We start from the raw sequence: 21,221 nt of genomic DNA on the forward strand, positions 1-21,221 counted from the left end.
GCCTGGGAACTTTCACTGTAAAATATTCAATTTAAAAGTGAAATATATCTTCCTCCTGCCTCCAGCTTGTGGACCAGGGACAATCTTCCCCATCTGTCTCATACTAGTTGTTCTAGCAGACCTCGCCTCAGGAGAACCTGAAGTGACAGTAGCTGCACATTTTTAAGAGGTTGCAGGGATGGTGATCAGATAAGAGGGATGGGGCATGAGTGGTCACACAGTAGAGAGGAGTGGGGAAGTTTTCTTGTGCCCCAGAATGACAGCAGTAGTGGAGGAACCATCTTTTCTGTAGGTCATTTGACACTGGCCAAAACCCAAAAGCAAGAGTTTTCAGAAACATTCTGTTGCAAGCACCTTGATCATTGTCTGAAATTATTATTTATTTTTTCCTTTTGGGTTCAGCCTGGATCAGAGCAGAACTTAGCGTTCCTGTCCAAGCTGTTCTGATGAGGTCTTCGCCTGGGACCCAGAAACCCACCCTCTCCTCAGGTGCTCACAAGCACTCCATGGGTGAGAGGGATTTCTGCTCACCAGCCAGGGAAGGCAGAGGTCAGATTTACTGAGCTGTTTGTAATGGGTGTGGAGACTTCAAATGAAATGTCAAATCGATTTCAAAGGACAAACCAAGGTCAATGTTGGATGGGAAACTGTCTTGGTGGTTGAAGCTCGAGTTGGGATGGGGAGCAGATGGTTCCATGCTAGGGCTTGGTCCTAGCCAGGGTCTGGCATATGCAGCTTCGTGGCACTCCCTGAGGGCAGCAGCCTTGCTGGCCTTGGTAGGGCTGGACTGGCCAGTTAGGACTCACAGAAGGGTCAAATTTCCAAGTGCTTTGGTCTCGCTGAAGTCGAGCTCTGCTGGGTTGTGCTGGGGCTGCAGCATGTGCCAGGGGCCAGTGCTAGATGGGTTGGGACTGGGGGCCACAGCTCCCTCCAGGCCTCATCTTCTCATGCACCTGCCAGTGCAGCTGGGAAAAGTGCAGTGGGTCCCAACTGAGGCACTTCTGAGAGCCTGAGAATGCAATGCTGGGATTATGGTGGGAGACAAATGTGAACTGGACTCCCTGGGGCTTGGCTGTGTGTCCCCATCTGGGAGCAGTTTCATGCCCACAGCTGTGCCAGGTGCCCTTCCCTGACTGCTTTTAGGGCTGCTCTCTGCCCTCACACACTGCAACAAGGACTTCCACAGTAAATACCTCTGTGATCCACATGGTGGCCTAAGTCACTGCAACCATCTAATGAGTTACTGCTGGGGGAAAGGTGACTTGCCCAGACATCAAGAGGGTGTGGATGCCCAGCAAGACCCTCCAGGCACTGCATTGCATTGCTCTTCTAAACAGCTCCTCCCCATCCTCCCTTCCTGAGGCCTGTGCAGCTGGAAGGAGCCCAGGTGCACAGCTATGTAATTAAATTTAACAAGCTCCGTGATGCGACTGACCAGGTGGGTGCCCAAGGCTCCTAAAGATTTAGTGGGGGAAGTCTCATTAGTTCTCCATTGATCCATTTTCTTTTTTACCAAGAAATTAAGGTTGTTCATGGATTTATACAAACTAACCCTTGGGTATGGGTGCTCACGGGAGAGGCGTCAACTCTCAGCCTTGGATGTCCTTTGGTGGGAGCACTGGAAGACGTGGTGGGTGGAGAGATGCATGCTTTGTCCCATGGATAGCTCCTGCTTCTGGGTCTCACAGGTCCATTTGTCCAGAAGTCTGGCATCCTCCTAGTGGGAAAAGCAGTTTGTGACATCTTTGTGGACCAAGGAGAAAGCATTAGTCAGAACAAAAGATTTTTTTTTTTTGAGATATGGTCTTAATATGTAGCACAGGCTGGACTTGAACTCAAGATCCTCATGCCTCAGTGTTCAGAATGCTGACATTACAAGTGTGCACCACTACACCTGGCCAAATGATGTTTCTTTAAAAAGAGACACTTATGTCCCTGAAAAGGTTCTGTGTGCATTAATACTTCTCTTTCTAGACCAAAGGCTTATTTTATATTTTCAAAAATTCCTTTTCAGTAATTAACTGATGCAGTTTTTTTGAGGGGCCCTCCCCTTCTCATCTCTTATAAGGCAGAAGGATGGAAGTAGATGAAATGTGTTTTTAACACCTTTTGTTTTAAAAATTTGTTGACAGTACTGGGGTTTGAACTCCAGGCCTTCTGCTTGCTTGGCAGGTACTCTACCACTTAAGCCATGCTCCCAGCCCTTGTGAAATGTGTTTTAATTTTTCTAAGATAGAAATGTATTATTTTATTTTCTGATGATAGCATAGTTAAGTTTCTTTCCATGCCCTAAAAGATTCCCATTCACGTTTCCCATAATTATAAATTAAGGCATATATATTTACAAGGGGACATGCTGAACAGTGAATGGTTGGATGGTGCAGAAAGGCAGAAGGAACAGAATCAAAATCACCCTGAGGCTGGGCATGTAGTTCAGCCTAGCAAGTGCAAGGCCTTGAGTTTAAAGCTCAGTACCACCAAAACAGTCACCCCTGATTATCCTCAAACCTTAAAACAATCATTGTGAAGAAGTTTCTTCTGACGCTTTTCTGGGGGGAGACACACACGCACGCACACACACGGAGTCCTATAACTTGGAAGACTTTTCTTGTCCCTTACTAAAATGTGGTATTCTCACCCTTGAATGCTGAGAAATATTCCACTGATGAAACTGATGGAGGGTGTGCATTGTATGCCTGCACAATTGCTTACTTAACCGACCTTCAGTGAAAAAAAGGTTTCTTCAAGTGATAAAACCCTTGCAGGTGGAAGGGTGGGCAGAAACCACCCTGGGCATCCTGCTTGTGTGCTCATTTTCAGGACTGCATTCTCAGTTGATTAACCATATTGTGTAGCCAGAGGACAGACCGAGCTCTGCACCATCGCCATCCCTTCCTGTTGTTGAGTCTGGCTGTGCTAGTTAAACCCTGAATGTAACACTGTGAGGTCCAGGATGTGTGACGGCACCAAGGACTCTGGTTGGGCCGTCATGGACAGCCTCTGCCTGGTTCAGACTCTCAGGCCTAAAGCTCACTACATGGCTTCTAATGAGCTCTGACTGTCAAACAACTAGAGTGTGTGTGAGAGAAGGTGAACAGTCTCCACCAGGTTTGATGGGAGGTGTCTGGAATGTCTGTGTTGGAGGTTGATGACTTCTACTATGTCTGCAGCATTTGTGAGGAGGTGGATGACACTACTCAGGTCAGACTGTCAGGTGTCTAGAGTATATGTGGCACATAGATGGCCCCCACTCAGCTCTTATTGTCAGGTGTCCAGAGTATGTGTGAGTAGGTGAACAGCTTCCACCCAATTCTGATCATCAGGAGCCTGGAGTGTGTGGGAGTAGGATGGCCTCCACAAGTTCTGACTATCTGCCATCTGGACTGTGTGTGTGAGGAGGCACATGGCCTCTACCTGGGCAGCTGGAGGCTGTAAGAGAGATTTATGGTCTTTGCCCAGTTCTGACTGTCATGTGTCTGGAGTGTGTGTGGGTGGTAGATGGTTTCCACCCAGCGAATGGCCTTCACCCAGCTCTGACCATCAGGTGTCTACCCTGTGTGTGAGATACGATGAATGGCCAGCTCTTGACTGTCAGGCATCTAAAATGTCTGGGAGGAGGAACGTCTGCCATGTTGACTCGGATGTCTGGATTATGGGTGTAAGAGGTGGAAGGCCTTCACTGGCTCTGTCAGGTGAGGAGGTTGGGGTCCTCCACACAGCTCTCACTGTCAGGTGTCTGGAATGTCTGGAATGACCTCCACCCAGGCTGACTGTCAGAAGGAAGTGTGTGTTCGAGGAGGTGGATGGCTACACCCAAATCTGTCAGGCATCCAAATTGTGTGTGTGTGTGTGTGTGTGTGTGTGTGTGTCTGTCTGTCTATAACTGGCCTCTACCCAGCTATTACTGTCAGGTGTCTTGACTGTGTGAGAAGGTGGACAGCCTCCAGGCAGCTCTGAGTGCCAGGTGAAGTATGTGTGAGATAGTGAACAGCCTCCACTCTGTTCTGACTGTCTGGTGTCTTGAGTGTGTGGGGGAGGTACAGGCCTCCAACCATTTTTGACTGTCAGGGATGTAGAGTATATGTGAGGAGTGAGTGTGTGACATGTGGTTCACGGCCTCTATGGGTTCTGAATTTCAGGTGTCTGGAGTGTTCATGAGAGGTGAATGGCACCACCCAACTGTAATTATCAGACATCTGTAGTGTGTGTGAGTTGGGGGAGGTGGATGGCCTCAACCCAGTTCTTATTTTAAAGCATCGCGTATATGTGGAGGGTGGAGGGAAGTGAATGGCTTCTGCCAGGGATTAAATGGGATCCACCCAGCTCTACAGGTGCCTGGAGTGTATGAGAGGAAGCACCTCCAATCAATTTGGACTGTCAGGTGTCAGCCTCCACCAGTTCTGACTGTGAAGCATTTGGAACGTGTATGAGAAGAAGTATATGGTCTGTATGTAGTTCTAACTGTGAGGTGTGAGGTGTGTGGAGTGTGTGTGGGGGGGAGATTTAAAGCTTTCACTTAGCTCTGACAGTCATGTGTCTGGACTGTGTATGAGGATATTGGTGACTTTTACCCAGCTCTTGTTGTCAGCTGTCTGGAGTGTGTGTAAATAGGTGGGCAGTCTACACCCAGGTCTGTTAGGCATGTGGGGTGTGTGTGTGTGTGTGTGTTAGACTGCCTCCAGCCAGCTGTGACTGTAGGTGTCTAGAGTACACATGAAGAGGTGGACGGCCGTCACCCAGGTTCGACTGTCGGGTGTCTGGAATGTGTATGAAAAAGTAGATGACCTCTACCCAGGCCAATTATCAGGGATCTGAATGTGTGTAAGAGGTGCATGGGCTCCACCCAGTCTGTCAGTGTATGTGGCCGGTACCAGGAGATAGACAGTCCCACCCAGCTCTGGCTATCAGTCACTTGGAGAGTGTGTGAGAGAAGGTGGATGGCCTCTAGCCAGCTCTGACTGTCAGGCATATGTAGTGTGTTTGAGAGGAAGTAGATGGTCTGTACCCAGCCCTGAGTGTCAGCTTCTGGAGCTTGTTTGAAAGGAGGTGTCTTAGCTCACAAAAGGTATCTCCCAGTCCTCATCTTGTGGTGAGAGTTCATGACATGGTCTGGACACAATGGGGCTCTGGTGTACACAAAAGCGAAGCTGCTTTCTAAGTGATTTAATGGGGTATGTCCAGAAGCTATGGTTAGTGATGCCTCTGATCCTGAAACCAGGAACTCCTGGGCTTCCCCTTGAGAGATCTGCCCTGTCCCCATCACTCAGCATGTCTAATTTGCCCATTAGTTCCAGGAGATGTGGCTCCCTGTGAGCACCATGAGATGCACCATTGCACAGCGCTGGCTCTGCAGGCCCAGCCGAATTGTGCCTTTAAAGATATGACTTGCAATTAAAACAACTATTTGTGTGTCCTGTATTTTCCATTTCCATTTAATGTGTGTTTAATTTGTGGCCTTACATTTATGCACATTAGGGCCCGATGTTTAGAAGATGAGAGATAACCAAGAATGGGGTGGAAAACACCTTCTGCAAAGGGCCAGGTGATTAGTGTCTTTGGCTGCCACCTCCTTCCTTCCCTCTTCTCTTCCTCTTCCTCCCTCCTTCAGTAACCCTCTAAAATTATAAAAATCATCCTTACCTCAAAGGCCCTATGAAAAGGTGCCAAGCACCCCATTCCCCCCGCCTTCTTTGGCTGGTGCCCAGCTCAGTTGTGCTCCAGTGTGCATTCCCACAGCTCATACTCACATTTGGCCATCTGAAAGAGACTCTGCAGTGATCAGGACTGAACTTCAAGCTCCTGTTAGCTATGGTGATCAGTCTTGTAGCAGATCAGATTCCCTGCAAAGAGAAAGAGTGACTGGGAAATACAGAGTGCCTGTTTGAGCCAGCTTCACCTGGAAAGCCCCTAGGGTTGGACCAGCCAGGAGCCCATGAGGTCTGGTGAGGCCTGTGAGCTGCTCTTCACTCGGGTGCTTGGATTCTTGGCAACGGGTGAGGGTCTGGGGGCGAGGGGAAGATGATGGAGCCTCAGAGCACTGTGACGTCTCTTGGGTCAGAGGCACAGGTGGAAGTTTGATGCAAAGGCTACCAGGACATGAGGAGACAGATAGGAGAAAGGAGGACAGAGAAGAGAGTCCCTGCCCTGCATCCCCTCAGCTTTTCCCTGGGGCATTTGCCTGATTCTTGAGTTGCATGGCTGACAGCTTGTCTGAAAACATGGGGAATCAGACCAGAATTTGTGGTTTTCTTATGATACTCATGAGACAAACTGGAATCCAAAACTTATGGGAAAGAGTGGGGCCACAGGTCACACCCCAGGTCTCCATGTCCAGTGAGTTACACCTGGGTGTAGAAAAAGTAGGCCTACTGACCCTTACAAATGACAGTTCATCTAGTTGGCTCAGATCTGAATTAGGTAACTCAACCAGTGTGTTACTTCCATAGGAAAGCTCTTAGTTTAAATCAGCATTCCCTGTTTTCTACTATCACAGAACCATATCCCTTTCCTTCACAACACACATCTCAGTTAGTAATTGTGTGTTCATGAATGTAATATGCAGATTATCTGCATAGCTTTCTTCTCCCCTACACTCCAAGCAATATGAGATAGGAGCTATGCTTGTTTTCGTATATTTATTTCTTCAGGTCACACACAGTAGTTGGGACAAAGAAAAACCATTTACTTTTAACAGAATAAGGTTATATGTATTTGACAAAGGTATGCGCTCACATTTAACTAAGTTTCCAAGCAAAATTGAAAGAAAGAAAGAAAGGGGAAATGAAAGGGGGGAGGAAAAAGGGAAGGAAAGGGGCGGGGAAAGAAAGGAGCCAACAAGAGAGGGAAGGAGAGAGGGAGGAGGAAAGGAAGGAATGGTTACGGAATTCACAGTCTGTACTGTCTTCAATTGCAAGGAAATTAATTGTTCAGAATGTTTTTCTCCTTGATTTTAAATTTTTGTTTTGCTTTGGTTTTTTGAGACAGAGTCTTGCTGTGTAGCTCAGGTTAGTCTAGAACTTTCGATCCTCCCACCTCCTGGGATTATAGGAATGTATCATGATACCTGATTCCAAGTGTTCAAAATTATTACAGTCATCTCTGATCTTAAGCTAAGATGACAGTTCATATTACTCAAACATCCTGGTCAGGTAGAAGTCACAAAACATGCACCGATGTCATCCCAACTGCAAACTTAGTAATCAGGCTCTCGGTGTGACTTCTGCTCCCCACTCAGTTCCCAGTGCAGGCTAGAAGACTTCCAGAGCTCAATGTGAAGATAACGAGTGGACAGAATGTGACACTCTGCATGTACAACACAGATGGCTGGTGATCTGTCATAATCCAGGGCTGATGTGGAGTCATCAGAGGAACAGACTCAGTGCACTCCAGGCATGTTCCAAGAATCTTGGCCAAATCTCTGAGAGATATCGGACGCTATCAATGGGTTAAAGATTCTACTACCTGACAAAACCAGGGGGCAATTTGTGTGAGTTCCATTAGGAGTGAGACCATATGCTTTACCAAAGCATATGAGCTACCCTGGGTTAGCCAGTGTTCATTATATCTATGATCATTTTATTTATTTACATTTATGTATTTGGGAATTGAACCCAGGGAATAGAAGAGGGTGATGTCTCCCAGTCTGGCTGCATACAGAGAAGGAAAGAAAAACATGTCTGGTATCCAGTTGTTAAAAAACTGAACAAGACACAGCAACAGGTAACAGAAGTGCCCACAGATCATTGTTGTACCTGTCACACTCAAATTTTAAAGTAACTGATTGATATACAGAAATATACAAGAAAATACATGGCAAAATGAAGATTTCACCTGAGAAATGGGTTCTATAAACAAAATAAATGGAAATACTAGAACTGAACTTAAGAACTAAGTGGATTTGTATAATAAAAGATTGACTGGGCACTGAAAGTGGGAACCCACCAGGCAGAGTAACAGAGCAAAAACTGATGAAAGTTATAGCACAGAGCACCTGTGGCACATGGGGTCTGCTGACAGGCTGGAAATGTGTGACCAAAGTCCCAGAACAGGACAGGGCAGGAGCAATTGCTGAGGAAATTATGGCTGATATTTCTTTTCAAAAAGGAAAGAAGAAAGATATTGCATTAGTTACTTTTCTCATTGCTATGATGAAATACCTGACATACACAACTTACAGGAGGAAGGATTTATTTTGGCTCATGGTTTCAGGGGCTTCAGTTCACAGTCCTGGGCCCATGCTAAGATGTAACATCATGGCAGTAGGAACATCTGGACGGCATCTGCTCACCTCATAGTAGACAGGAGGCTGTGAAAAGAAACAGAGGAAGGAGCCAGGGTCAGATACAATGTTCACGGACATGCCCCCGTGACGTTCTTCCTCCAACCAGGCTCCACCTCCTACCTCCACCTCCACCACCTTCCAGTAGTGCTAGCAGATCATGACTCCATCAGGGCATTCACCCACTCATTAGCTCAGCGTCCTGACTGTCTAATTGTCCTGGGAACACCCTCACGGCCAGTGTTCATCCACTGACTTACGTCTTCACTTCACTCCCTGCCTGCCTGCATTTCTGTTTTCACATGGGATTATTGTCCTTCTGTCAGATGACCTCCCTGTAGTCTTTCAATGAGCAGTGTCTGGTGACGTGGTCTCTTAGGATTTGCTCCTCTGGACATGTATTTATTTCACTTTTGCATTTGAAGGACTTGTCCAGTGAGTGCAGGCCTCTGGTTTACAGGTGATTTTTCCTGCCACATCACCCTGCCCATTGATTTCTGTGATTTTTGTTAGGATAAATTCTTAACATGAAATCTATCTTTTAACATATTTTAAGTGTGGGATCAGCACTGTTGACTACAAGCAGAATGTTGTACAGATTTCTAGAACTTGTTCATCTTACACAACTAAAATTTCATCTCATACCCACTGATTAGCAACTCCTCATTCCACCAGTCCCCCTTCCCCTGCCACTGGTAGTCACCATTCTCTTGGCTTCTATGAGTTTGACTATTTTAGACACTTCCTATAAGTGATATCATGCAGTGTTTGTCCATCTGTTTGTTTACTGGCTTATTTCAGTTGGCATAATATCCTCTAGGGTCATCCAGGTGAACATATATTGCAGGACTTGCTTCTTTTAAAAGCTGGTAATATTCCATTGTATGCACGTATCACATTACATCACATTTGTCTGTTGATGGACACTTAGGTTGCTTCTGTTTCATGAGTGCTGTGAGTAGTGCTGTGATGAGTAGGGAGTGCAGGCATGGCTTTGAGATCTGGAGACTTGTCTCAGTCTCCTGACTACAGAATTACCGGAGTGCCCAGGGGAAATTATAACTTGATACCTTTACTGGAAAAGCACAGAAGTTGAACATTCTATGTTGTTAGCTTTTTGTCTGCTGTGACAAATACCTGAGAGAAACAATTTGAAAGGAGGAAAGATTGATTTCGGCTCCTGGTTTCAGAGGTTTTATTCTGTGATTGGCTGGCTCTGTTAGTTCTGGAGTTTGGTAAGGAAGAGCATCATGGCAGAGGGAATAGAGGAACGAAGTGCTCACCCTGGCATGTAACATGCAGAGAGGGGCAGAAGGAGGGGCCTGGGATAGAATGGAGCCCCAAGAACCTGTTTGCCTCCAGAAACCCACTTCTTCCGATAGGCCCCACCTCTGGAAGTTTCCACTACCATCAATAATGCCATGGATTAGCCACTGGCGAAGGCAGAGCTCTCATGGTCCAGTCACACCTCAGTGATGAATCTGCAAGCTGGGGACCAAGCTTCATCACATGAGACTGTGGGTGACATTTCCTATCCAAACCATACCAGTACTCATCTCAAGAATTTGAAGAAGACCAGGAAATAGTATTAAAAGAGAGGAAGGATATGATAAAAAATTAGCGTAACAAAACCAAATGTGTACTAGAGAGAATGAATGAAGCCACACATTAAGAAGATTTTAATGTAAATTTCTGGCAGGACTGATTAAGAAAAAAAAGGGAAGCACCAAATAAATCCTACAGACATGAATGAGATAATGAAGGAATGTCATGAACAACTTTTGTCATAAATTTTAAAATTCAGATAAAGTAGCAAACCTCCCATACAAATTTGTCCTGTGACCTATCAGTTTCACTTGTAGGTATATATTCTGAACACAATGCAGGCTTACACACAAATATTGTGTACAAGAATGTGCCTAGTAGCTTGATTTACACAGCCTCAAACTGGAAATAAATTATATGTCTATCCACTGTGGAATGTCAAAATAGTTGTGGCATGTTTATATATGCCTTAAAAATAAAGACAAAGAAAACCACCAGCTACTGTTTCATAAAACAGCATTGGTGAATCTCAGAAACAAAGAGTTGACCAAAAGGCAGATTTGCTACAACACACATAGTACAATTCACTGCTGTAAACTTCAAAACAGGCAAAGCAATCTTCAGCCTGGAATTTAGAATGATGGTGCCTGTGGGATAGGGGGTGTTTCTGGGTTTTGAATCTGTGTCTAGGTAGATGTGTTCACTTTGTTAAAATTCATCAAGCTAGAGCCAGGTGTGGTGCCATCCACCTATAGCCCCAGCTCCTTGGGAGGCTGAAGCAGAAGGATCACTTGAGCCCAAGTGAAAATAATCGTTAAGCTGAATGCTTCACACTTGTGTGATTTTTCAATCAAAGTTTATAAAGGCAGGATTTCTAATAGGTGTGGTTTCTCTGTGTAACTCTTGAACATATTCCAGAGGGCTTCAAACATGTTGTCTTAGCTGATATTCTCAGAAAGCTTTTGAGGAGGAAACTCCAAGCATTTAAGAGACTTACACCTTCAGCAGGTAGAACTGGGGCGAGGGGTAAGGATAGCTTGGATCTGGAATGCCTCCAAAGACCCATGTGTTAGTCCCCAGCCCATGGTGCTTTGGGGAGGAAGTGGGGCCCAGCGGGAGGTCCTCTGATCATTGGAAGCATGCCATTGAAGGGGATTGTGGGGCCCCACCCTCTCTTCTCTTTTCTCCTGACCATGAGGTTAGTATTGTTACCTCATTACACACCCTACCACGATATGCTGCCTCACTACAAAATCAAAGCAACGGGGTCAACCAGTCATAGCATGGAACCCCTCAAAACTGTGAGCCAAAACAACGCTTTTTTTGTTGTGAGTTGATTATCTCAAGTATTTGTTACAGTGATGGAAAGCTGACCGATATAGGCACTGCAGTTCAGCCCACAGCCTCCCATGCAGCACTTTGAGAGACAGGCAGAGAGATTAGATCTCCATAAACTAAATAGTTTGAAATCTACTTGAGTTCTGTTTACGAAGAAATTTATTGCTTCGTAGGTGATTCTAGCTTGATAAATTTGAGGTTTCTTTTAGGGAACAGTTATATGATTATCGAGCACCTAATGTGTTAGCCACTGTCTACATGTCACTTCGTTGAGTCCTCACAGTATTGAGGTCTTGTTGACGATCCTACAGAGGTCATGTGACTGCCTCTCCTGGGCTTTGGTTTCCCTTCTTACAGCTATTAAAGGCCACATGTGGACTCAGCCTGCTCACAGTCTGGAGCCAACACACCATTTCATGGTCATGACTGCAATGATTGGTTTTAGGAAGAGTCACGTGATTGAAGCTGATCCAGTCAGGATTAGGGTGTATCATAGTACTGTGAGAATGTGGGAGAAGAAGCCTCTATTCCTGCTTGAGTAGACGGCAGTAGGTACACCTTTTGCTACTGGCCCTCAGGTGGTGGTGGCAGCATCAAGGGGCAGATCAGAGGAGGACAGAGCAGATCACAACTCCACGATGGAGCTCTTGGATGTAGCTTCCATGAAATAAGTCCTATCCCCTGGATCCTTGTCTTTTGTGAAAAGCGTGCTCTCTGTATTGAAGCCAGTGACTTGTATTTTCTCTTAACTATTGGTCAATAAATGTTGTAATTAGATGAAAGTTTGATTTGATTGGATTTGTTCAATCAGTTAATAAATAGCCACGAATTCCAGCTGTTCCTTCAGGCTAAACTCTTTCCACTTGTCATGTTCAGGGGCCTTGGGTGATCCTTGTGACCACCTTCCCAGAGGGAAACTTCGGTTCAGTTTGCATCAAAGATGAGTGCTAGACACCAATGTTTGAGCAACTTATTCTGGTATCTTTCAATTCAGAACAGGAGTAGGCTGAGGTCATAGGCTAGATTCAGTTGGGTCAGGAACCTTCTGAGCAGTAGGGTCTCCATCCAGACACCATTCTTAGAGCTTGGGGAATTCTTCCCTGTTCTGTCGCTGCGTTCAGTCTGGGTTAGTCACCAGGTGTTTCTTTCATAAAAGCTGTTGAAGTTATTCTTGAAGCTTTAAGTTAATATTTGAGGCTGTGTAAGCTGCATCATTGCTGAGCTGATCTTGCCTCCTAGAAATCCTCGGCTAGGTTAGATGTCTCTGGGAGCTGACGGCTCATGCCTGTGATTCCAGTTACTTGGGAGGATCACGGTTCAAGGCCAGCCCAGGTTATAAGAACCTATCTCTAAAATAACCAAGCAAAATGAACTGGAGGTGAGGCTCAAGAGGTAGAGTGCCTGTTTGCAAGTGCATAGCCCTGAGTTCAAATCCCAGTATCACCAAAAAAAAAAATCTCTGGGAAAAGTTGTATCACACTGTGGAATGACAAATAGTGTTGATCCTGCATGATGCTCTGTGAGCTCATAACCATGGTATGTCCCGTCTAGTACACTGTAACTCTAAGCCCTTCTCTGCCAATTAATTAAAAGGAGTACTCCAACAGCAATTTTAGCTCTCAGAATGTGAATCCACTCCAAGTGAGCAGAGCCCATGTTGAGCTGTAGGAGGTTCCACTACCATTGAGCTTTCCTGTGGATTTTCCCAGGGTCATTCTCACCTTTACCAGTTATAGCTAAAACATGGGCCTGGATTTGCATCACCTTTTCTGGATCTAGGAGACTACTGTACCTATTGACATCGGATAGGTATGGTCTCATCTGGTATGTTGTGTTTGCTCAATACAGCTCAGCTGGATCACTTGCCTGTTGGATTCTTCACAAAGTATTGTTTAAGAAAGGTCCACATTACAGTGAGTATTTTTAGCTTGTATAGTCTCAAGTGTGTGAGTTGGTTAGGTCTGGGGGAAATCCTTGGCCTTTGGGCCTCATATTTCATCTCCTCATTCATCTTACTTTTAAATGATCACTTTTGGGGGGAGATTTGGGCTTGACATTTCAAACCCTACTAGCTCACAATCCATGGCTTATTATGGATACAGATTCTGTATTATTTGGATTTAAATTGCACTTATTCTAAAAAGATGTGAATTTAATGAAAAATTAGAACATGACTTTAGGCGCAAGGTTTGCAAGTTGGCAGTCTGGGCTGGGGTATTTTTCCGGGTCAGGTCTCTGTCAGAGGCCAGAGTTGCTGATGGTGAGGAGCTGAGGCATGAAAACACAAGGAGCAGGTGGTGCTGGCTCCTAGTCAGTGTTGCATTGGGCGGGTGGCTTTCCATAGCCTCTGAGAGGAGAAACAGACACCAGCAGTGGTTCACAACAGCCTGGCTTTCCAGACTTTTCTTTTCTTTATGGTTTTGCTAGAATGCGCTTTGGTTCTGATTTGAACGTGTTCTTCTCTAGAGATATCGAGCAGCTCATTCTGTTGAGAGAAGTTTCAAATACAACATTCCAGTGCTTTTGGCTCCAACAACACCCTTTACCTGGTCAGGGAGCAGGGGTCATGAAGACTGCCCTGACCCTGCCCTCACTGCTTGGCTGTTTTTCTTGGCAGTAATTCTGTCCTGGTATCAGGTGGGTGCTCACTGGACAATTTGTGTCACATAGCTCCTTTTATATTTGCATAAAAGTAACAGTCTTTATAGGGAAGACTCTGAAAGGAGTGATTAAGTAGTAGGTAAGACAGTGAATTTTCCCTAAAAAATTAGAAGCTAGAATTGTAATTGGACCATGCCTCTCTCCCATCTGATTTTGTTCTGTGCCCAGTCTTGTGCACAGCCCATTTACTCTGAGGACTGACTAACTGCAAGTGGCCCAACTGTGCAAAACAGAGGCAGGGTAGAGTAACTGTGCTTCTGTTGTTGGAAACTGTGAGGCTATTAAATGACATTTGTGAAGCGTTTTCTAGGGATGCAAGAGGATGTTGGTAGAATGTTAAATGAAAAAGGAAGCTATGAAGCTGCTACGATCTGAAGACTGCCTCCCCACTCCACCTTCAGCAAGCTCCTCAACCTCACCTGTGAAGTGAAACTAAGTACTCCATAGGCGGGGAGTTGTGAAGACTGAGAAAATAGTATCTGCAAATGGCCGAGCAGAGTAGAGCCCAGTATATAATATGATCTTAGCTAGGTAAGGAAATACACCAAGTGCGACCAGCACTTCACACAGATTGATGGGACTATGAATAATTTTAGTTTTCTGCGTGTGACCAGAAATTCTTCAAAAGGACAACCCAGATGACTTACGGAAAGGTTTCTTGAGGGTCTCAGCCACACTGTCTGTCTGAGCCGTCAGAATAGTTCCATCTCTTCAATATCCTTACTCACCACCTCATGCTTCCCTACTTTTAAAATTACATTTTCTTTTCTTTCTTTCTTTTTTTTTTTTTTTTTGCATTGAATGAAAGTGTTGTAGCTCTCATTCTTCTTGCAGGAGTGAGTTTCCTAGGCAGCCTCAGTTTAAAGACTCTCAGAGTATTTGTTGGGTTCTACACACTCTTTTATCACATGGTTATAGGTAAAGAGAACCACTTTTATTCAGAAACCAGGAAGCATGAGGCCTAGGCAGTATTGATATTGACACATTGACCATGTTGGTTGAGAATTTCAGCCTGTTTTCTACAGGCCAGTCAGGCAGGCCTTCTCAGTGTGTTGTTTGGGTACCTGGCTGCAACCAACCCTCAATAGCTTATTCTTTGGGCCTTGACCAATTTGCCAGCTCTCAGAGGGATGTCTTCTGCACTTAAAGCCACTGATGAGAGCTCATCATCATGTCCAGAAGAGAACTTTGTAGTGACTCCTGGATCAGAATTTGACCAAACAACTAAGCACCAAAGCCTGGATAGGTTGGATATGAGCTCCATCATCACAGCAGCAGGAGGGCTCCACCACCCAAGTCTTCTTACTGGTGGTGCCACTCCTGGCAACCAGGAATGGGCTAGGCCACATGAACTTGGCCATAGAGGGACATTTTGCTAACTCACTGCTCCATGACCACCCTCTGCAGGCATGTCAACCTTCCTGTTAAACTATTTCCTGACAATTGGCATCATTCTTGCTAATGTGTGCACATGCAACCATTCTGCACCCACACAGTTTATTTAAACCTAGCTATAGACACTTAAGAAAGGAAGCAAGAGAGGCAGCTATTCAATTAAATAGCAGTCACGGACATTGCCTTTGAAGGGAGTGTTGTTCACTTGGTCACGCAGTGCTAAGACTTCAGTACAATGCAGCAGGAAGAGGTGGAGTTTCTAAAGATGAAGTCTGCCACCCCCCCTTTGCTTCTTGACTGAATCTTACACAGCTGAGAGGGAGCAATGTGACTTCTTGTCTTATCACTGCTTTTCTGCATCTGGGCAGCTGTTTAATAAGGCCAATAGAAGAATGGATACCACTGTGAGCAGAATGAATGATGACCTTTGCCTCAGACCTCTCTGTCCACATGGAAATGTGTTGACTGCACATCACAGAGCCACCTGGGCCACCTGTAAGCATATGTCTTGCCTAATCAGGAAACCACTTGTTGTGTAATGGGGTGGGAACCACTGAGCTGTGCTCTAGGGTGCTACGATCTGAAGACTGCCTCCCCACTCCACCTTCAGCAAGCTCCTCAACCTCACCTGTGAAGTGAAACTAAGTACTCCATAGGCGGGGAGTTGTGAAGACTGAGAAAATAGTATCTGCAAATGGCCGAGCAGAGTACAGCCCAGTATATATTAGGTATTTTATGATTAAACTACAGTTTGCATACAAAGTCTCTGGCCCGAAGAGTGTTGTTACCTGTCTCTGTTCTTCATCTAGAAAGTGTGGAGGCAGAGGGTTGAGTTTCTAAGATACTTTGCACTTGAGAATGTCCTTGTTGGATGGAGTGCTCAGTGAGAAATGCAGTTTGGGATGTGTTGGATGATGGATGGACCAAAGATCATTGGAGACGAATCTGGTGCAGGACTGGAGGATCTTCTGTGTTCCCAAGGTTACGTGGGTACCCCTCATCAATGGTGAGGCCTGCATCCTTTGCAGTGGGAAGGCTTGGAGGGCAGAGGGAGGGTTCCTGAGAGCCATGTCCCCACTCAGGTGCTGGTCAGATCCCGACAGCTCTACGGGGGACAGAGGGATGTGAGTCACAATTCCACCTCATTAGTCAGGGTTGAGTCTCTCACCTGTTTTCCAAAAGATTCTGTTGTTACACTTTACTCTCGGATTGAATGTATTTACATTGACCTTAAAAAGTGACAATGTTGGAGATAAGTTTTGAGGGTTTCTTGTCACAGGCTTTCTGTTTCTTATTGCTTTGGGCAGGCTGGTGGAGAAAGAACACCCTGGTGTCTTAGGTGTGATTAAGTGACTCCTATCTAGGAGACTGGTGCATCCCACAGGGGCCCCACTGTACCCCTTTTCTTGCTTTGTCTTTGGGGAGCAGTAAAGCATGGTTCTGGGCCTTTGAAGACTTTCTTCATCTTTACCTGCCACTGAGTGTAAGGTGTACATAGTGCTGAGGTTGTTTAAGCTGGCTGAATTCTCAGACATTGCTGTGACTGAGCCTGAGTAGATGGTCACTTGTAGTCCTCCAGTGCTGCTGCCACAGCCCTTCAAACTACATTTGTGTTTCACATGGATCAAAGCGTGTCTGTTCTTTCTCCTTATTTCTGACTTTCTTTGAGATATGCAAGTGTGTGTGTGTGTGTGTAGGATATGAGAATCTGGAAGCATTCAGAGTTTTCCAGCTCACTTCCTTGTCCAGATTTGTCATTCAGACAATCAGATGGTGTTTTGGAGCTGCCCCTGATGGAACTTATTGATACATCTCAGTGTGCCTCCTCTAATTCTCCAAACCCAGCTGGCCAATGAGCCTAGGGTCTTGCTCTCCTTTTCAGTAATGTGGATGCCATCCTCTGCACGCAGGAACTTCCTCAGATGCACTCTTGTCTGCATTTGTCGGTTTTTTTGGCGGGGGTGGGGGGGAGCTGGTTGCAGTTGCAATCATTAGAGGCTCTGCTGAGGAAGTTCAGTAAGCTTGAAAAATTAATGAATTCTAGCAAAATTGCATCTTAATGACACTTTTCTCTAGATAGTCTTAGAACAGTGAATTTTACTGAAGCATTTTTGTGAGGAATCTCAGTTACTAGCATGGAACCCAGACTGCTAATGCCCAGACTTCCTCCCTCACCAGCATCTCAGTCTCCAGCCTCTGCATTTGGCTTGAGAGCATGCCCCAAGTCCAACATGAAGGGAGCCCAAAGTGCTTGGGATTAGGCTAGTGATAATTACCTATATCCCCACAGGTATTGATGAATACGTGGTATGAATGATTGGTCACTGCTTTAAATGGAAACTTTTCAAACTTCAGTTCTGTCCCACTTCCCTCAAGTGGAGCATAAGGCTCTCGGCAGCAGTGCAGAGCATGCTGGGAGAAGCCCAGCATCTACTCCACCACTCGGCTTCATTTCACTTCATTTTCATGGAAACCATAAGATTGTTTTTGTGTTTCAGATCAAACATGTTTTTGAGCAGAGTACATTACCCAGCTGTCCTAAAAGCCATTACTTACCACCGTTCAAATTTAATCCAAGCCATCTGTTACATTTCTTTCTTTCTATTTATTTTTGAGGCACACATCGCAGGAAAGCTGCTTCTTGACGTGTCTCACTTAGAGAAACTACAAAAAGGAAAAAATGTCAGAAACTGTAGATGTCGTTTTGTCAATGCATTTTGCATAAATAATTCAATGTCATACTCCATTTATAGTTAAAAAATGCAATGTTTCTTACCCCAACTTAAAAATAAGATGAAAAACTCCAAGAAACAAGACCAATCTTATATTTCTTAATGAATGGTATGGCCCTCACTAATATGCAGTGTGTTAAATTATACCTTAAATGTGTGATTGAATTTTTAATCTGGATAGCTGAGAGTAAGTAATGTTATAAAATGTATATACTACCAACAAAGACACGGAAGAAAGTCTGGCTCAAAACAACCACATCTTCCCACAGCCAGGCTGGACTCCCGGCACTGGCTTACACATTCACAGTGGTGACACAGAGGGGACATGGGGACCCCTTCATCAGTGCACTTGTTTTATGTGAGCCCTGTCTGGATTACAGGGAGGACCAGATTTTCATGAGGCAGGTCTGTGACAGCTCGGGTCTGTGGGAAGGGAACTCAGAAAGATGCACTTCGTAAATTGCTTTTGCATGGTATTTATCAAGCCTCGTTTTCAGAATACATCTTAGTTAAAGGTTTAAGCAATCTGGAAATACGCTGAGCTCCTTGGCTCTGATGAAGAGGCGGGATTGTGTGCGTCTCCTGCTTGTCTCCCCAGGGGAGAAGACGGAAGGCAATGCTGGTCAGCTTGATGGAACGAGTGATGGTTTTGCTCTCGTGAACTGAGTAAAGGGTGAGGATGCCTTCCTGACTTCACTGTGGCTGCAGAGGGCAGGTGTTCTGCATCCCAGGGAAAGGCATTGCCATTTGCCCATGCTGGGATAGAACATGAGGAAGTAGGGCTAGGGAGAGAGGGTGCTTCCCCAGTTCCATGCTCACTTACCTAGTGTTGGATGGACAAACGTGATAGAGACCTGTCAGCACAGCCTTGTCCAGGGTTAGAGGCGCTGGAGGTCACACCACGACGGTTTTTCACAGATGTCTGTTGATTAAACAAGGAGGTGGTAAGATGGACGATGCATGAGCTGGGTTTTCTGTCTCTCTGCACAGTACCTAATGGCCTTCTCTTTCAGGCATGGCCTTTGTGTAGAGACTGCTCCCTGCCTCCAGCTGGAGGTGATGCAGTGATGATGTGCAAACCCCTGCATGAAGACCTTGAGACAGTGTCTGTGAGCTCAAAGATTTCTGGGGACTTGGCAGGCACAGGAGCAGTGCACTTGTTAACTGGACTGTTTACTCCAGGCAACCAAGTTTTAGCCACAGTTCCATGTGGACTGGCCTCTTGGCATGAGTGAGAGATGGAGGCCTCTGTGAGCCAGTGGTGGTTCCTCCAGGAAAACACTTGGAACTGAAAGTGCTCATGATCTACCTCAACAAAGGTTTTTTTGTTGTTGTTGTTTCTTTTTTTTTTTGAGTGTGTTTTTGGCAGTACTGGGGTTTGAACTCAGGGCCTTGTGCTTGCTAGGCAGGTGCTCAAGTGGTAACTTGAGTTACTCCACCAACCCTTTTTTGTGATGGTTTCTTTTTGAGACAGGGTCTCACAAACTATTTGCCCAGGGCTGGCTTTGAATGGTGATCCCCTTGATCTCTGCCTCCTGAGTAGCTAGGATCACAGGCGCGAGCCCTGGCACCCAGCAGTTTTTTGTTTTGTTTGTTTTTTGCTACAGGAGTTTGAGTTCAGGGCCTTGCACTGCACTTGCTAGGCAGGCACTCTACCACTTGAGCCACTCCTCCGGTATTTTTTGTGTTAATTGTTTTTAAGATAGGGTCTCACTTTACACCCAGGCCAGCCTGGACCTCAATCTTCCAAGGAGCTAGAATGATAGGCATGCACTGCCATGCCCAGCCATTGGTTGAGATGGGGTCTCATGAATTTTTGCCCAGGCTGGCCTTGAATCTGATCCTCCCAATCTCAGCTTCCTGAGTAGTTGGGATTATAGGCATGAGCCATTGCACTCAGCAGCATTAACTGAGTTTCTACGAAGCTGTGCATCTCTGAGAGGCCTGTGGGCTCTAAACGCACGTATAGAGACTTTCTAAGTCTATGATCAGTAATCAAGGCTGTGAAGGGGTCTTGCTTAGGATGATATCAATAATGCTTGCAAAACTGCCATTTCCTGAAACAGCTTTCTTGGCTCAGTGTTCTATGCTTAAAAAAATAACTTCAGGTTGTGCTGCTTCTTATGTAATTTCAGAAGGTGCATGTGCACATGGAGGGTCACTGCCCACAGTGACCATAACCAGGTTGCCAGGACATGTCCTAAGGCTGAAGAGGCCCTCCTTTGCATTTGGCCATGCAGGGAGTGAGCTTAAGTGCAATGTTTAAACACAGAATGATACAAAAGTCAGCAAGAGAGTGAGAGTCAGGCACAAACCTCAACATCAGGTGGTCTGGTGTTGCACTGTAGGTGGAGAAAGTTAACAAGAACCACTAGCTGAAACCATACAGCCACTTAATAATGCACAGGAATAATTATGATTGTTCTGCAACCTTTAACATTTTTTGAAAATGTTATAAAAACCCTCTTATCATTCATAAAAGTATGGGGAAGTGAAAAACAGTAGCACAATATTAACTACACTGTAGCTCCAAGAACTAGAAATACAGGAGTTGCAGTGTCTCGGGGATGACAGGTGCTTCTTCTTGCCTACTAAGTCATGGCAGGGTCATCTTTTCTATGACTGGGAATTGCTCTTCAAACTCTTTCCAGGTCCGGACCAGCTTCCAGCTTCGTATCCTGTGTGCTTTCAACGTGGCAAAGTGTCTTCTGTGTATGTCAGGTCTCTCACATTGGCATTCTGGCCACTTGCCAGAGGGTCAGTGGTCCTTTTTATAACCCAGGCCCTTCCATTAGAATTTCACTTCCAGCTGCTCACTTTTTGTTTCTTGCTGTACTTCCGTCTTTCTATGATCCATTTCTGTGTAACGTTTGGGGCTCAAAATTGGCAGACGAGGAGGCCACACATCATACTCTTGCTGCCTGTGTGCCAGCTGCCCAATGACCTATATGGTCACCCATCCTAAGCACAGCTCTTAATATGGAGTGGTTTGAAGAGCTAAGAGCTAGCAGCACATTGTGCTCAGTTAGTACTCTGTGGTAATTGAACTTGCACTGTGCTGTTGGGGGCTGGTGGTATGCAACTAAACTTTGGTAAATTATCTGTGTGTGTTGGACCCAGCAAAATGAGGACTGCCTGATGTAATTGCATTGACAGTAGCCATCCCAAACCTGGCTGATAATCAAGTGAAACAAAATTTAGATTTCTGGGCCCCAAAGTAGACCTTCAAAATACGACTTTTTCTGATACATGGGGCTCAGGAATGTGTGTGC

The 21,221-nt window shown here is 45.4% G+C and overlaps 1 protein-coding gene across 2 annotated transcripts in view; it reads left to right on the forward strand.

Annotated features, from left to right (window-relative positions):
• Ptprn2 (protein tyrosine phosphatase receptor type N2) overlaps positions 1-21,221 on the forward strand; it is a 711,256-nt gene that overhangs the window by 107,274 nt on the left and 582,761 nt on the right. Inside the window, exon 1 of one of the 2 annotated variants that reach the window (XM_074059913.1) lies at positions 16,121-16,223. The exons of the other annotated variant lie outside the window; for it this stretch is intronic. Coding sequence (XP_073916014.1) covers positions 16,136-16,223 — 88 coding nt within the window. The 5' untranslated portion in view covers positions 16,121-16,135. Of the gene's footprint in view, positions 1-16,120; positions 16,224-21,221 lie in introns of those variants that run through there. 2 annotated transcript variants of the gene reach the window in all.

The sequence above is a fragment of the Castor canadensis genome, chromosome 2, assembly GCF_047511655.1.
Source record: "Castor canadensis chromosome 2, mCasCan1.hap1v2, whole genome shotgun sequence".
NCBI lineage: Eukaryota > Metazoa > Chordata > Mammalia > Rodentia > Castoridae > Castor > Castor canadensis.